General features: G+C 46.2%; 1 protein-coding gene across 1 annotated transcript in view; it reads right to left on the bottom strand.

Moving 5' to 3' along the window:
- LOC135810922 (uncharacterized) overlaps positions 1-19,334 on the bottom strand; it is a 42,470-nt gene that overhangs the window by 14,797 nt on the left and 8,339 nt on the right. Inside the window, exon 3 of the mRNA XM_065324306.1 lies at positions 10,042-10,197. Coding sequence (XP_065180378.1) covers positions 10,042-10,197 — 156 coding nt within the window. The remainder of the gene's footprint in view (positions 1-10,041; positions 10,198-19,334) is intronic.

The following is a 19,334-nucleotide window of genomic DNA, read 5'->3' on the forward strand; positions in this document are numbered from 1 at the left end:
CAGTAATTATTATTATTATTATTATTGTCCCTGGTTCGAGTCCTGGTGGTGGCAGTCAATTTTTTCTTCAGACTTTTCCCGTTTGTCTCTTTCCCTCAAACCAGTTAACATTATTATTATTATTATTATTATTTGAAACTCGGGTATTGAGCCAATAATAAAAGGAGAAAGGGAAAAGGACATATGGAAACGAGTTAAGAGTAACTCTCCACCATGTCTCGAATGTCTCAGTACTCTGTCAGTTTTGTGCCTAGTTGTTGCACTTTCTGACTGTATATAGTATCTAGTTACAGTGGTGGAGAGTTACTCTTAACTCGTTTCCATATGTCCTTTTCCCTTTCTCCTATTATTATTATTATTATTATTAGACACAATCTCATAGCATGTGACAAGCATAGCTAATGCAGAGACAGAATCCCCTGAGACAAGGGCGTTGAGCCAGCCACGGCAATAGTAAGCTAGGAAAACAAAGCAAATATCAATTAAAGTAAAAAAAAGGAAATGAATGGAAAATTACAAAGAAAAACGATTAACCGAAGTGAGCACAATCAAAATTCGTGCATCACCCAGGTATTCGAGAATGTTCTTCGATAATAATTATTGCGTCTTGTTCAGTTGCGATAGTAGATCTTTAATTAAACTGACCAATAGAAGAACAAGTTTTCAGACCGTATGGTAATGCTAACCAATGAGAGTAACCGGAAAACAAGGGGACTTTAGATACTGGGCTGACTTAACAAGAGGCAGGATGAGCGCATTAGGGGTTGAGCTTGTCGAAAACCAATTGTACTTCATCATGTGTGAAGAAATATTTTATGAACCAGTGTATAGAGATGGTGCTTATGACGAACGGAGAGAGGAGAAGTGTGTGCAAGTCGATAAAGGGCATCCGATGGAAAACATCGATCCTTGTTGTAAAGAATTTTAAGTATAAATCTATGGTGGACTTCTAATTGGTTCAGAGTTGCGTCAGAAAGGCCACACCAAGCGGTATCGCAATAGTCAAATATAGGGAGAATATAGCACTGATAAAATAATAGTTTACACTGGATGGGCAAATGAGTGCAATGTGGTTGTAGTACCCCTAATGCTGAACTGGTTCGCTTGCATACACAGTTGACATGTGCAGCCCGAGAGAGTTTGCAGTCAAACATCACACCGAGGTGTTTGTGCTGAGTAACAACACGGACAGGCATAGTCGAGTCAGGGAAGTATAATGGTTGATCAGGAGGGGATGAAGAAATATACATGGCTTCTGTCTTGTCTAAATTGGGCTGGAGTTTCCACGTTTGCATCCACATGACAGTGCTGTTGATGCGATGCTGCATGGTAAGGAGTAATTGTGCAGGGGAGGAATCAGAACAGATAAGGCCAGTGTCATCCGCATACAAACAAACATCGGGGACAACTGAAGGCAGGTCATTAACGTAAATCAAGAATAACAAAGGACCCAGAATGGAACCTTGGGGCACTCCAGACGTTACAGGGAGGGGATCAGACAAGAAATAGGACAAGCGAACAGCCTGAGAACGAGCAGACAGATACGATGATATCCAACGCAAGGCAGCATCCTCCACCCGGAAGGTGACCTCCAACTTGGCAAGTAAGCCACGATGCCATACGGTGTCAAATGCCTTAGCCAAGTCGAAAAACCATTCCCACGTGCTCCCCACAGTTCCTCTTTGTCGCTATGTCTTGGACAAGTCGAGTCACCTGGTATAGTATCTAGCTACAGTGGTGGAGAGTTACTCTTAACTCGTTTCCAAAATGTCCTTTTTCTTTTCTAAATTTGATACGTATAATTTCCAATTGTGAACGGTACTATTCAGCCAATAAAATGTAAAGAACTCTTCCTCTCCTCTCCTCCATGCGCTCTCACAGCCGACTCACTGCTATAGTCAGGGAGCCGACCTTCAAAAAAGTGGCGCTCCAGGTCGGGCGAGATGGAGTACAAGATCTCTTCAGCAATGGGTTATGGGTCTATCAGAGAAGGGCTTTCGAGTTCTTGGCCATCCCAAAGCTGTGCACTGACATCGCGAGGACGCATTTTGTTCGACGATCAAATTCACAATTGTCAAGCATTTAGGCGCAAATGTTTTTCGTTCTCAGCCGACTTCTCGGTTTGAGAAGTAGGTGCGCACACTCAAAATTGCAAATCAGTGACTATGTGCCTGTCCAGAAGATGACGACGCTGCAAGCTTACTTTCTCAAAGCGTGACATACATTTTCATTACGATTTTGACTTTGAAAGTGAGAATAGTATTGCCATCGTCAGGTCCACTAGTCACGAAGCATGGCGCTTCTGGACAAAAGCGCAACATAGAGTGTGTACCAGCAATAGTGCACAATAATACTCGCGCCTACTCCGGCAATTCTGCAACGCGTGCAAGCAAAGTAAAAATTAGTTTCAAAAGTATATTTCCAGGTCTGGCTGAGGTCGAGTCGAGCGAAGATTCCGGCACAGTAGGCGAGATGTTGCTTGCTGACAAGTCGGCCTCCGCGTCCTTGAGTCCTGACTGCCAGTGCCACAGCCGTATGCACCTGTGACCAGTCACCGGACGTGCAAGATCATCATCACCCATGTCGGTACTCTGCCTGGCCTATTTATCTGCTGGTGGTGTCAACTCCGTTGCAGTTTGCCAGCTTGTTTGTTCCGGTACTCGTTCTTCACTGGTTCAGGTGAGCCTAGCTGCTTTTGCACAAAATACTTTGTGGATCCTGTGAGAGATCATGTAACTCGAAAACGAGACGTTGTTTGAAACAAAGGTAGAATGACAATCACTGCCAGTTCCACATGCCCTTCTGACAGGAACTACGACAGACGTCTACGTGGCAGCACCAAAGGAGAGCATGGGATAGGCAACATAACAAGATAGAACATACATGCGCGCACGTGCATGTGTGCGAGCTTGTGTACACGCGCGCACGCCCACACACGCTTGCAAGCGTGTACTCACATGTGTGCGAGTGTGCATGAGTGCACACACACGCACACACATGTGACTCTCTGTTCGCACACACACACACACATATATGTGTGCGAACATGCGCGCATTCATCACACACGCGTGCGCACATACACACAGGTGGATGCGCACATGCCAATGCTCACACGCACACACGCATACATGTGCACGCACACACACGCGTGCGCGCTTGCACGCACATACACACAGGTGGATGCGCACATGCAAATGCTCACACACACATACACGCATACACACGACACACGCGCGCGCACACACAGGTGGATGCGCGCACATGCATGTGTGCGAGCTTGTGTACACGCGCGCACGCCCACACAAGCGCGCAAGCGTGTACTCACATGTGTGCGAGTGTGCATGATTGCACACACACGCACACACACACACACACATGTGACTCTCTGTTCGCACACACACACACACACATACATGTGTGCGAACATGCGCGCATTCAACACACACGCGTGCGCACATACACACAGGTGGATGCGCACATGCCAATGCTCACACACACACACACACGCATACACGTGTACATGTGCACGCACACACACGCGTGCGCGCTTGCACGCACATACACACAGGTGGATGCGCACATGCAAATGCTCACACACACATACACATGTACATGTGCACGACACACGCGCTCGCGCACACACAGGTGGATGCGCACATGCAAATGTTCACACACACAAGCTCATACACGTGTACATGTGCACGACACACGCGCGCGCGCACACACACACACGTGGATGCGCACATGCAGATGCTCACACGCATACATACATATAATTAACACACACACTCAAGCACGCGCGCGTCATTATCTACGAATCTCAGAAACATGCAACACGCGGCCAGAAGTTAATCATCACCAGTGAACTTGCTGTGATTGTGGTACCAACAACATGCTGTGCAAGAACGTCACCATCATCGGCTGCTCTGAGGTAGCATTCCAGAATGGCAATTTACAAAGCCGCTGTCTAGTGCCCTACTATCATCTCCACGGAGCAGCAGTCGGAACCCAGGAGATAACTGCTCGGCATAGCTGCAAACATCGCAAAGGTGACAGCACTGGATGCTTCTAGTGCAACGGGTCACCCCAACCCTGTATTATACTTGCTGGTGCATGTCCGAATGTGACAACCCAATCATTAGCGCCCATGTTCTGGACCGTCACTAACGCTTCCGCCCAGGGCCTTATTATGGGATTTTACGGTACTCGCCGATGCATGTCCGAATGTGGCAACCCGCTCAGCAGCACTACACATGTGAGCAACAAGTGGACGTCGTTGGCAGCACAGAGCAGAGGATCGCAAACCGGATGAAGAATGGATACTGTTCTCCATGATGAAGGGATCAAAAACCGTTCAACACAGATATTGCGCTACATCGTCTTGCCTGGATGTATGCGGTGGTGCCGATGCATATTGCGTCCATGACACTGTTTACATATCTGCATTCAGCCTTTGTTCACATAAATATGATGCACCGTAGCTGTAGTTTTAAAATGATTATAATTTCTACAAGTACATGTTACCGCCACATTAACTGATTGCGTTTGCGGAAATTCCTAAAATTAATATACTACGTCTACTACTACTCAATTTACCACACAAAGGACTGAATGAAGTAGGGAAATAATCATCCCATGATCTTCTACAATGTGAATGCTTCCACGTACGCGCATGTCATTGTGCAGCATCCGAAACTTCAACAAAACAATGATTCAAAGAGACGTTATTCAAGATAAGTCATGCATTTCTACGTTCACTGGTATAGTCAAAGATTCCGTTCAAGGCAGCTGCCATGGTGTGTACCTTACCACCTTTAACACACGTTGTCAGTCCGCTCATTGACTAGCATGAAATCGTTTGTAGGAGTACTCTTGTTTGTAGTGAGGATCAATCTACAAAACACTATTGGTAAAAACAATCCAGAGTCACCTCGATGGAGACGGACAGTTCCTACGAGACCTGCCTGTCGACATCAGGGTCAAGTGGCAAGTAATTTAGCCGTTACGCACGACAATCTCAGGAACACCAGTCATGTCCTCCGACGACGAACCAGTTACTGTATGTTACTTCAGAACTCAGAACGACACAATTATACAAACAGAATGAAAAATGCTTCATCGACGGTGTGACTTTGCGTTTCGCTTCGTGTTTCTCTTGAAAATCTAGCAAAATTGAGTCATTCGCATGAAAATATCTGGTTACGTCAGCGAAACCCGCTGATTTCCCCATTTTTCAAGCGCTGAATGGCGCAAAAACTGTGAAATCACGGCAACGAAATAGTGTTCGACGAGCGAACAAACCTCCTTGCACCGGCATTGGTGCACAGCTTCGGGACGGCCAAGTTCTCAAATCGTACTCTAGAGACCCTTACCTACCTCTGTGCGAAGTTTCAAGTCCTCCCTCTGAAGTGGCATACCCCGAAAATAAAAAGCATCCTACAGATTTCAGCTCCCGGACTACTACCCTCAGTAGCCATTACACACACCAACCAAGGAAGGGTTGCAGGTAGATACTGAAATTCCTCCTGACAGCTGTTTCGCCTTCATAAGGCTCATCAGAGAAGGTGATATTGAATAGGATGATATTAGGTGGAGATGGTCAGATTAACATGGGCACAAGATTACGGGCAAAGTGTGAGAATGAGAAGTTACAAGTCTCCAGCAACACAGTGCCAGAGGTTCAAAGAAAATGGCAGGTGAGAAATCCAATCACAAGCTGCTAAAGTTAATTTTCTAACCGCTAGGTGATAGTTTAAGAATTTTGGCGAGCCACCAAACAAAGTGAAAGAAAGTCATGTAGAGTAGAGTACTAAGCGTGCAGTGCAGCAAAAGTAAGTTACAAAGAGTGCACACACGCAAGAATGGACCGTAGTTACATGTACTTCACATTTGGGCAGTTCGCCAGCCAACCGCGCAGGCATGCAGAGACGCACCACATCGACTGTCCCCGCAGAGTCCCCTCTGGCGTACTCCAGAGCAACAGATCTCCGCTGGCCGTCACACCTTGCTGCGCACCGTATGCTGCCGGACCGACCGCTACCTTGCGCTGTCCCCAAAAAGTAGCAATTTCAAATGGTGAACGGGACTATTCGGCCAATAAAATGTAAAGAACTCTTCCTCTCCTCTCCTCCATGCGCTCTCACACCCGACCAACCGCTACCCTCGGTAGCCATTACACACACCAACAGCCAAACGAGGAAGGAGGAGAGGAGAGGAAGAGTTCTTTACATTTTATTGGACAGACTGCAATGGTGTGGAGGTTGTTACGCATTGACAGCTTGGCATCAAATGAGACCCCAGGAGTTTAAGTTTCGTAGTCTGCACAACTGGGATACCTCCACACTTTACAAGGTCCCGTGTTGAGGATCCTGATCTCCTGCTGAACATCAGGTGCTGGGATTTCTATGGCTCGAAACGCATGCGCCACAATCATTAGTTCGTAGTACGAGGTGGTACAGTGTAGTAACATCGGCGTACGTGCCCAGCTTGTGCCTTGTGTTAGGCACTGGTCGATATCACATACGTAAGGCCGTTTTACACTACCGGAGGCTTCTCGCGTCTCCGTCAAAGTGTGGAAACGCAACCGCAAAAACGCATCACCGAGGTACTACAGGTACATTACGCTTGCCGTGATCCTATAGAGCTGCGTCACTTGCATTGATTCTGTACTGAAAGAAGTACATGACATTTTGAAATCATGTACATACTACTAGATCAACTGTACATGACATGACTAGTCCACTGTACATGACATGAATAGTCCACTGTACATGTCATGACTAGTCCACTGTACATGTCATGACTAGTCCACTGTACATGTCATGACTAGTCCACTGTACATGTCATGACTAGTCCACTGTACATGACATGACTAGTCCACTGTACATGACATGACTAGTCCACTGTACATGACATGACTAGTCCACTGTACACGTCATGACTAGTCCACTGTACATGTCATGACTAGTCCACTGTACATGTCATGACTAGTCCACTGTACATGTCATGACTAGTCCACTGTACATGTCATGACTAGTCCACTGTACATGTCATGACTAGTCCACTGCACATATCATGACTGGTCCACTGTACATGTCATGACTAGTCCACTGCACATGTCATGACTAGTCCACTGTACATGTCATGACTAGTCCACTGTACATGTCATGACTAGTCCACTGTACATGTCATGACTAGTCCACTGTACATGTCATGACTAGTCCCCTGTACATGTCATGACTAGTCCACTGTACATGTCATGACTAGTCCACTGTACATGTCATGACTAGTCCCCTGTACATGTCATGACTAGTCCACTGTACATGTCATGACTAGTCCACTGTACATGTCATGACTAGTCCCCTGTACATGTCAGGACTAGTCCACTGCACATGTCATGACTGGTCCACTGTACATGTCATGACTAGTCCACTGCACATGTCATGACTAGTCCACTGTACATGTCATGACTAGTCCACTGTACATGTCATGACTAGTCCACTGTACATGTCATGACTAGTCCACTGTACATGTCATGACTAGTCCCCTGTACATGTCATGACTGGTCCACTGTACATGTCATGACTAGTCCACTGTACATGTCATGACTAGTCCACTGTACATGTCATGACTAGTCCACTGTACATGTCATGACTAGTCCACTGTACATTTCATGACTAGTCCACTGTACATGACATGACTAGTCCACTGAACATGACATGACTAGTCCACTGCACATGACATGACTAGTCCACTGTACATGTCATGACTAGTCCACTGTACATGTCATGACTAGTCCATTGTACATGTCATGACTAGTCCACTGTACATGTCATGACTAGTCCACTGTACATGTCATGACTAGTCCACTGCACATGTCATGACTAGTCCACTGCACATGTCATGGCTAGATCAACTGTACATGTCATGACTAGTCCACTGTACATGTCATGACTAGTCCACTGCACATGTCATGACTAGTCCACTGCACATGACATGACTAGTCCACTGTACATGTCATGACTAGTCCACTGCACATGTCATGACTAGTCCACTGCACATGTCATGACTAGTCCACTGCACATGTCATGACTAGTCCACTGCACATGTCATGACTAGTCCACAGCACATGACATGACTAGTCCACTGCACATGTCATGACTAGTCCACTGCACATGTCATGACTAGTCCACTGTACATGACATGACTAGTCCACTGTACATGACATGACTAGTCCACTGCACATGTCATGACTAGTCCACTGCACATGTCATGACTAGTCCACTGCACATGTCATGACTAGTCCACTGCACATGTCATGACTAGTCCACTGCACATGTCATGACTAGTCCACTGCACATGTCATGACTAGTCCACTGCACATGTCATGACTAGTCCACTGCACATGACATGACTAGTTCACTGCACATGTCATGACTAGTCCACTGCACATGTCATGACTAATCCACTGTACATGACATGACTAGTTCACTGCACATGTCATGACTAGTCCACTGCACATGTCATGACTAGTCCACTGTACATGTCATGACTAGTCCACTGTACATGTCATGACTAGTCCACTGTACATGTCATGACTGGTCCACTGCACATGACGGTATGTACACGCACGCTACAAAAAGCCCTTGGCTTTGGTCTTTACTTTTCACCAAAATGCACTGAATCTGTACAATGGAGAAGGAGAACAAGCGACCATGCATCAAGGAGATTCAGATGGCTGTTGCGCCTCGAGTAGGAAGGGTGTTCCTTCACCGAAAGCCAGTTTGGCATGAACGTCCGACTCGCTTGCGGCGAAGTCCTTTTCAACCAACTACATGTACTTGTATGGAGTTTTCAGTATAGACACGCAATGCTGTGATATTAAACACAGGGTGACACAACACAGGGCTGGGGAGATCCAAACGAAATGCATTCGGGCCCACTTGTTCAGTGATCCTGTAAGGGCAAAACTACTGTCTTTTGGTTGTAGTTTAGGAGAGGGTTAGATACGACATTCGGGGGTCACCAGGGAACCCTTGTAAACCAACACCAAGTCATTCATTGTGAAATTTCCAGACTGTCGCCCTCTGTCTGCATATTATATTACATAGCTTGACAGGCCTGCGCTGCAACCAGTGCATCCTTTGCCATCTTTAGAGCATATTGCTTCCTCCAATTATTCTCCCCCCCCCCCCCCACCCCACACGAGAAGACCTGGGGTGACCTGTCAAGAAAATCAGAATGAAATGTTCCTTGCAACTCTTAGTTGATTTTGTGCAAATTATTTTGTGAAGGGGTGATTGGCCCACCGTTTTTGCATTGTTAAAAAATCACAGGTCTGCTCTGCACGACAGAGAGAGAGGCGCAGCGAGCAGACTGGGAATTCATGGGTTTCAGGCCGGGGTGGAAAAGGTTAACACTAGCTTGACTGATACCTATACTAATATTGTACAAGTAAAGGGAAATGACAACTCTAGTGCGTCTTTACTAGAACACCTTTGTCAGATCCGTTCGTTGCGTGTGTGTGTTTTTGTTTTTTTGTCTTTTTTCTCCTCTCCCTCAGCCATTCTTTTCTCTAATATTATCGTTTTACTATTTTCTGCGAGGTCACGGTTATTTTTTTAAGCAGGGGAGGTATGTTAGGTACCTCCCCTTGTACAAACTACCTTTCCCAAGCTGGCCTGAATGCATCCCGTATCAACTCCAATGCACCTTTTGGTCCGCTGGCCTGAGTAGCTACTTGCGCGCCCATATTTTCCATAGCTAAAAAATATGGCCATCTCCCTTAATAAATGTCGTTCCACCTACCCGTACCCACCGTCCGTTGTGTCTTGGGAGTATCACCCTTTCCATACTCAGCAATTTTGAAAACAGATAAAGAACAAAAAGCAACCAACTTCATGACAAATACCGCCGAAGTCGGAGCTTCTAAGTTAGATAAAGAACAAGAACTAATAAAAGAAGAATGTCAAAAGACATTGATGCTAGAGAAGGACTTGTTTCAAACAGTTGAAGATAAACTTTGACTTCAAGGCAACTTACGAACACATTTGTCAATATTCCACCACAGACTGCCTGCCGCATGGTTGCAAAACGGGGTCCCATAATCTATAGTCCTGTGACCTGGTTTGCAAAGAACTGAGCCATCACTATTAACCTTAACATACCGATTTGCAATATTTCCAGCAGGTTTGCAATCTGAGAAAAACACATACATCATGATAAGAGTACAATGAACCATTTAAAACAAAATGTAATGCAAAATGTAACGCACAGTGTATGGGGGTCGCGGTGGTGTTAAGGCCGATTCATACTTCATTTCGCGTATGAGAAAGCCATCGCGGGACAGTCGCACGATGACTTTACCGTACACGAGATAGTTGGGCTCAGATCAACTTTTTTCGCGACGCGATGCGTTTCCCGTCACCCCCGAAACGAATTATGTATCGGTCTTTACAAGATCATGCAGTTGGGGTTTGTACAGTGCGTTTTAATAAGACTAGCATTCAGGTTTTTGCTTTGGGAAGTATGAAGATAAGGGGAATCTGGAGAACAGAGTATATAGAAGAGCTTAATAGGGCACGGAAAGTGTTCTGTAAAAAGTTGGAAAAGATTTCACAAGACGTTAAGGAGTTTTTCTTATTATTATTTGTTTTACATCGGAAGTTCAACAGTGCAGCTGCACAAAAATAAACAAAAAATTCGACGAGGAGACAATAATTTTAATATGGCAATAAGTGGGACGAGCTGAAGCGACATGTGGACTACTTTATTAACAATGTAAGCGATGGAGACGATGCAAGAAACAACCTAAAGGGTAAGGAAAAATACATGTAAGAAGAAAAAGGGCAATGGAAAAAAGATGATTCGAACAAGTTTTCGTACAACACTCTTCAGGAATCACCGTTGTACTAAAGAACAAAATGAGAACAAAGGAAATAATATAGCAATCAAGGTAGGGTGACACGTAACAATGACAGCACTGGAATTTTGTGCCAGTCTTCACAACAATGCGTGCGTTCACGGTGCGGAAGGACGTCCTACCAACCCTCCACCTCAGTCATGTTATCTACAACTTCGAATGCCGACATTGTGCTAGTCGGTATGTTGGTAGGACTGTTCAGCACCTGAACGCACGTATCAAACAACACACTCCACTTCACATCCTTCCACCCAGTGCGCAATCTGAGAGGCCCAAACGCGGGAGGCCTAGGAAAAACCCATCACTTAGACGGCAGGATAGTTCCCTGCCGCTGTCTGCCGCTCCCCCTCTGACATCTGTGTTGGACGGGCTTGAGCTTGGCAGCTCTTTGGAGGTGCGTGCGGAACCGCCATTGGTGCAGCCCTCGGGTGTGCCTAAGTCTGTGCCTCTGGGTGCTTTGCATGGGGCTGTGCCTCGAGTGGTGACAGCACCTCTGCCTCCCCCTGACCCTCCTCCTTCGAGGTCTGTGTTGGTGGGGAGCACCAGCGGTGGTCGATTTGTCCCACCGGAACCAGAGCTGGATTCAACAGAAAGACCAACAACCATGTCTGCAACAACAACACCAGCTTCACATCCAACAACAACACCAGGTTCACATCCAACAACAACAACAACTAATCCACAAAACAAAGCAGCAAATGACAGACCACGGAAATCTACAGCAGATTATAACCGGACCTATGAATTCACGGTAAAAATACAAAGGAAACAATCGGAAAGGACGACGACTGACGTGAAGGCAACGGCATTCACGGTTGGCGTGGGTGGTGAAGGTGAGACGCAGGACGATGCAAGTGAGGAGGAGAGTCAAACCGCGGTGGATGACGGAGCAGGTTCTGATTCGGACAGTGAGGGAGAAGGTGAGCTGAGTGAGGGTGAGAGTGAGTGTGAGGGTGTGCGCGTGAGTCGAGATTGTGTGCGTCCGTCTCGTAATAACAAGTCTTCAGTATACAATCATTTGGTTTCTAGTACTGACTGTTGTCGTACTTATTCTGATTCCTGTTTTTTTGTTTTGTGCCGTGCTCGTCATGGTTATCTTTTGCAGTTACAAGTTTTGGAAGCTGTTTGTCAGCGCATTCATAAGCCGAATTTGTGTGTCCAGAACGATAGTGTTATTACCCTAAAATTGTTCAAATAATGTTCTGTTGTGTAGTGTGGCAACGTTATTGCCACTTGTGCCTAAATGTGTTTTGTCACCTTCTTGTTTATTATTGTTATTATTATCATTCGTTCTCACTTTTTTGTTGTTGTTGCTGATACACACTTGTCACGCTTAGTTCTTACTTGTATACCCTTGTTTTCTGCACACTTTTGTGAGAAATCGCACCTCGATATTCCAGTGCTGTCATTGTTACGTGTCACCCTACCTTGATTGCTATATTATTTCCTTTGTTCTCATTTTGTTCTTTAGTACAACGGTGATTCCTGAAGAGTGTTGTACGAAAACTTGTTCGAATCATCTTTTTTCCATTGCCCTTTTTCTTCTTACATGTATTTTTCCTTACCCTTTAGGTTGTTTCTTGCATCGTCTCCATCGCTTACATTGTTAATAAAGTAGTCCACATGTCGCTTCAGCTCGTCCTACTTATTGCCATATTATAATAATAAACAGTGTATAATATACATCAGTGTAAATGTTCAAATGTTTAGAAAAAAGGGGGATGAGTGGTGAACATAAAGAGAAAAGAAGAAAAACGTATGTGGAATGAACCTGGGCAATATATGAGCCCCGGCCAGCGAAAACCAGCACTTGTGTACTTGATATCAATCATCAAAATGTGACGTCAAAGTTTGTGATGCGCAGTGAGCTGGCTTTTGAAGATTCTTTTTCGATCGAGTGGGTGTCTTTGTTGTCAAAGGAGTTTCAAGTGTCTTCAAATGTTTCTGGTCAATTGATTTTAGCGCTAGGTGAGAGCTCGTCACACGGAGGTTGAGTTTAGACACAGCGATGGCGACAGGTGTCGCGACAAAGGCTTAGGTCCAGAGTTGTCAGCGTGAGACTCCCTGTACGAAGCGGCGCTGAAAGTTAGTTCGCGATCGGAATTATTTCTTTGGTGGCGATCTCGCTGAGTTTGTCCAGCAGTGGCGAGTCTGATATGCATAGCAACGAAGAGCCCTCATAAAATCGACACTGGATACTGGTGGCGACGATAGTCAGTGCTGGAGTAATAGCGACTGCAAGGAGAAGCTGAATGTCGACCCGCTGAGCGATCCGTATTTCTACATCGACAACAATGATGTTGCAGACGCGGATGGAGGGCTTCTCACGGTGCAAAACAGAGACTGCAAGCGTAGTATTATCAGTACTCTACCTTGCCAGACGATGCCAAGCTGGCTGCTGCCTGTGCTGAGAAAGGGGATCCCTAAAAACTCAAACCAGCCGAACGCTTTGGGGCAACATCTTCACGTGCTACAAAACGCGAGTATTCGCTCATATCATTGAAATACAATTATGCTGAAATCATGGTGTGAGTGAAAGTGTGCAAGGGAGTGGATGTCAGTGGTATTGGTCAGTACATCTATCAGTATGGCAAGCTTTCAGACAACGCTCAAACTGCCAGCGCAGAGGTCCCTGAACACAATTTGGAAGGCCAGCCACCAATCATCGTTTTTCACTCTGGTGTTGTAAGGAAGGTAGTAATGTATACGGAATATCGTCACACTTCTGAACTACTCATGCCTGCAGCACCAAGAGGGCAAGCCTGACTTGCATTCTATTTACTTACATGTACCTGTTCCATATCACAATCAGAAACTGTAGGATCAACTTGCATGGAGTCACTAGGCATGGATGCTGCGCCAACTGTACTGAATCTTGACCTGTGTGACTCCAAACTCTATTTTCCATGCTTTCGCTTATCAGATTGTCACCAAACTTGATAACTTGAATGATTAAGAGTGTAGAAACAATTTCGAGGGAAAAAATAATTTTTGAAAAAATTACACATGTTCAGGTTTCTGCTGGCTGGGGCTCATATACATGTAGCTGGTGAGAGACTAAACGTTGCCAACGTTGTAAAACAAAATTGCACGATATCGTTCAAACCAAACTGGATCATCCAATAAGTGCTTAAAACCACGATCGAACTGAGAGGTAAACAAAGAGGATTTCAAGTCATTAGGTAGAGCATTAAAAAACAGAGCAGCACGAAGCACAAAGGATTTTTGACCGAGTGTTGTTCTGCATTTTAACCCTTTGTCCTTTCGCCCATACTTGAACCGTATACCTGTGTACGGTTCAACCCATGCATGTTCAAAGCGACCTGGAAGCTACGCGGATCACCCGATCCACATGAAAATTCACGTGCACACAGCCTATGCTATGTAGACGATGATACACGGGTCGCTGGGGCTAGTTGCCATTTGAAAAATTTCAGGAAATCAAAGTCAAAGTTTGCTTGCGCCGTGACTTCCGACATGGCAGCACGCAGGTCGCTTGATGCAGATGAAGCGCTTGTTTGAGGATAGCTGGAGTGACCCAAGCGACAATCCTATGTCCTCTGATGAAGAGAACGAACTGGACGAAGCCTTAGTAGAAGGTGTTGATTCTGATTTAGATGACGACGCGGATTATGATGTCGTAACCGTCGACCCAACTGTCGGACATGTCGACCGCTCCGATTTGAGCGCAGGATCGGCAGAACAGCACTCGCGTGGTGAAGAGAGTGTACCACCGCCGTGTCTTACCCGTCGTGGAGCAGCAGGGTCAGCTAGAATGCCGCAGCACGTGGAGCGGGAGCGTAGTCCGATCCCAGAGAGGTCCAGATCTCCGTCACCTGCGCGCCGTCAAACTCATGGTCGACAGCCGCGCAGAGCGAGGAGAGGAGCCGCACGGGGCCGCAATGTCGAGCACGTCGCCACTGGCACTCCTCTGGCTAATGCTCCGTGTTTGCCCAACATGCCAGAGGTGCTACTCCAGGTCATACTGGTACAAATTGCACATCATTATACATAGGAAAGAACTTGAACTTTGAATTTTGCCGATTTTTGCCAAAAAATCATTTTTGATACTCTTGTTTAGCCACGCCTATCTGAGGAATTCAACCCAAACTGCATTTTTAGTTCACAATTATCATAAGCTTTCAGGAAACCATAAAGTGTACATACAAAATATCAGCTGCTTGGGAATGGTGAGTGGATTTGTTGAAGCAGGTACCCCTCACATACATTTTGGGCAAAAGGGTTAAATAAGGGAAATCATGTGTGTCGCGATTACGCGTGCTCCGGGTAGATTGCGGGGCTGGGAATAACGATGTAAATACAGGCAAAGGGCGAAGAATATGATTAATGAAAATGAACTTCCCAGTTGACACCAGAAAGTAGTAGTCCAGGGGCTTAACATCAAGGTTTTTCAGAAGACCAGAAATACTGTCCCGGCTCGAAGCCCCACACACCGCTTGGATAGCTCTATTGTACACGCTTACTAGACGATTGTGATCCTTGGCAGTAATGAGTGTGACGAAGGAACAGATGCAGTACAGAATGTCAGGAAGAACGACAGACAGGATGTACTGGCGGCGTGCAAGTTTGCTCAGTTGCCGGAAGGTGCGACGTAAGACACCCACCTTCTGGGATACTTTTCTAACAATTACATCAATATGCTTGGTCCATGACAGGCAGTTGTCAACTTGGATACCAAGGAGACGGGTTTCGGTCACAAAATTAAGTGGCTCACCTTGAAGGCTAATGACACTTGGGTGCGTCGTGGGGTTTCGGCCGTGGGAAATGATCATAACACCTGACTTTTTAACATTGATCATCATGTGGAGCTTTTGTAGCTCGTCACATAGTACATTCAAGCAGGGAATGATGGAGGCAATACACAGTTTGAGTGAGGGGGCACTTCGGTAGAGGGTCATATCATCTGCGAACATGGGAAGGGAACAGGTGAAGGAATCCGCTATGGTAGGGAGGTGGCTTATACAGACATTAAAGAGTACAGGACCCAGAACAGTACCTTGCGGGACTCCACGCGAAACTGGGAGGACTCTGGATGTAGCATGTGGCAGAGTGACTTTCTGCCGACGATCACACAGGTATGAGGCGAACCATGCTAGTGCTGTCCCTCCAATACCCTTGGCTTGCAGTGAAATGAGGAGGCACTGGTGGTTCACCCGATTGAATGCCTTACTTAGGTCTAAAAACACAATCATGGTAGTGTGTCCAGTATCCCGGCTCGCAGTCCACTGGCTTACAGCCTTGGTGACGAGTTGGGCAGTAGAGTGATAGCGGCGTAAGCCATACTGGTCTTTATGGTATGGGAACTTGTCGTCAAATAGCTGCTGGAGCTGTCTAACAACGACTTTCTCCAGGGCTTTGGCAATGACACTACTAAGGGATATGGGTCGGTACTGGGACGGGTCTGATCTGTCACTGCGTTGGGACATTAACACTGGGCAAATGTTTGCTTCTTTGAACGTGGACGGGAGTATACCAGAAGAAAAGGAGGCATTAAACAGGATTGCTAGTGATGGGGCAAGAATGTAAGCGGCAGACTTCACAAGACAAGGCAGTATATTGTCTGGACCCGGGGCTTTGCGGGGCTTCAGGTCTAGTAGAAGAAGTTCTACTTCCGCAATGATGACAGATGCGAACGACTCCAAATCGGTGGAAGAGACCGGCCCGAGCGGTATGTTGTAGGAGGCATCCGGGTCGTGAACGATTGAATGGAAATATCTATTCAGCATCTCTGCTTCGACTCAGGTTTTGGGTTTAGCGGATTTACGTTTTGTTACGCCATTGATCGCCGACCAGAACTTCCGAGGAGATTGTTCATAGTCTTGACAGAGCTCCGAAAAATATTTGTTGCAGAGCTGGCGATACAGGTTGTTGGATCGGGTGCGCAGTTGCCTGAATTGGAGTGCAGTAACTGGACCTTGGAAAGCTGAGGCTTTTAATCGGCGGAAGGCACTTTTGCGTTGTCGGATCGTGTGCAGTAGCTCCACAGTCATGAAAGGGCATCTTACTTTAGAGGTAGTCCTCCCCGCTCTTCGTGAGACAATTGGCGCGAGTTAATCCTGTGCACAGTTGAACTTCTTCACCCACTCAGCGGCCATTTGGTCGGGGTTCGTGGATGAAAAAGAGTGTAGGGATACCGATTTCAGCAACTTGTGGAATTCCTGCATACAGAACGAACTATAGTCTCGACTGGGCTGCCTTGGCTTGTGGTCTGGCGTGTCAGGCTGCAGGGAAGTGATAGGCACGGAGGTTGTTGTAACAGGTTTAATCAAACTTGAAAAGTAAGAGGCCTGGTTGAGCGTGCCTCGACCAGTTATATGCAAAATGTGATAGTATACATGTGGCAATGGCGCCAATGAAGGTGCTAATAGACAGGCGTAAGACGCATGAGGTGCGAGGGAGTGTAAAGTTATAGAGAACAGGGGAAAACTGTTACATCATCCCCCTCCTATGGAGAGGAAGGAGCTTATAACCCAAATGCTCAAGTGGAATAGAGTACAATAAGCGCAAACACGTGCGAGACGAAAAAAGGCTTGAAGTAACACAATAAGACGACTGAAACTCCATGCAAATAAAGTGTAATAAGCTCAACAAATGTGTAAGGTGAAACTAGAAGTTCAACTGCAAAACTCAGCGGGCAGAAGCCAAGGTTTTGTACTTCTGAAGTGGAACAATGTCATTACCAGATTCATCCAACAAATAATGTTCAGGCTCCCAAGTGGCATCAGAGTAGCCTTGCCACTTGACTAGGTACTGAAGCTGATTCTGCCGGCGGCGGTGACTGAGAATGTTCTCCACCACATAGCGGGCATGACCATCAAGGTCCGTGATAGGCGGAGGCGTAGGCTGTCTCCTATTAGGAATAGCGTTCTTCTCGTAGGCACGGAGTGCCGACACATTAAATACCGGGTGACAGCGGCTGGTATGAGGCAACTTGAGCTTGTAGGCATTCGGGCCGACCACATGGGTTATAGGAAAGGGGCCAAACCACTTGGGGCGTAATTTATGGGATGGTCGGTCCCGAGCTTCAGGAGTCAGGAGGAAATCCCGGTAGACCATTACCAAATCTCCCACCTTCAGCTTTCCCTCGACCCTTGTCCGATCTGCATAGAAGGCCTGACGAGCTTGAGCTGCCACTAGCGCATCTTGTGAGATCTTGACCGCGTCTTGTCTTGCTTGCAACCAATCAGCTGAATCTCTGCCTCCCTGAATAGGGTTGAGGAAGTCGGGTGGCGCTCTGGGATTTAGACCGTAATTTAAGAAGAACGGTGTGTTTCCTGTAGATGATTGAGTAGCGCTGTTGATAGAAAACTCACAGAGAGGTAGGAGCATATCCCAGTTATCTTGTTTATGATTTACAAAAGCCCTCAGCACATCCTCTACTATTCTGTTTACTCGTTCAGTTAGGCCATCTGTCTGAGGGTGATTGGCAGTACTAAATGCTAGTTTCGTTCCTAAGCGATCAAACAATTCCTGAAAAAATGCTGCCGTAAATCTTGGATCACGATCACATACAATACTAGAACTCAAACCATGAAGTCGAAATACATGTTGAATATACAGATCAGCACTTCCTTTAGCGTCAATAGTAGAGGAAGTAGGTGCTAAATGTACACACTTTGTCAAGCGGTCTACAAATACATATATAGCATCATGACCTTTATCGGTCCTAGGCAAACCCATGATAAAATCCATCGAGATATCTGCCCACGGCTGACTGGGCACTGGTAAATTCTGCAAGAGACCAGTTTTTAGCTGGCCGCCTTTAACTCGTTGGCAGACGTCACATGACTTGACAAACGCCTTTACATCCAGTCCCATTCTGGGCCAATAGAAATATCTAGAGAGTCTGAAATAGGTGCGATCTCGACCGGGATGCCCCGCAGTCACACAGTCATGGTATTCTTGAAGCAGGGCGAGTCGGAGTTTGCTACTCTTTGGAATGCATAACCTGTTCTGTGGTGAAGATCTGAGATAAAGATAACCGGGTGTTTCATTTAGAAGGTAACGGTCGTGCAGATTGTCATGGCTTGAATTTTTCAGTCTCCTGATAATGGGAGCAAGATCCTTGTCGCACTTGTAACCGCTGACAATTAACTGCGCTAAGTCTGGATTAATCTCTAGGGTATGCTCTATGGCATTCAACTGAATGTTAGGAGGATAGGATGACCCGCCTATTTCAGAATCACTGAACAGATCTGGACGGCGTGAAAGCGGGTCGGCAATGTTTTTCTTTCCTGGTTTGTGAAAGACCGTAAAGTCATAGTCAGCTAAAAACTCTACCCATCTTGCCTCACGCTTGGTGAGAGTCGGTTTGGTTCGTAAATAGACAACACCCATATTATCAGTCATCAGGTCAAAGTGGCGGAATATATAGATTCTCCAGCACTTTAAT

This window comes from Sycon ciliatum, chromosome 2 (assembly GCF_964019385.1).
Source record: "Sycon ciliatum chromosome 2, ocSycCili1.1, whole genome shotgun sequence".
Taxonomy (NCBI): Eukaryota; Metazoa; Porifera; class Calcarea; order Leucosolenida; family Sycettidae; genus Sycon; species Sycon ciliatum.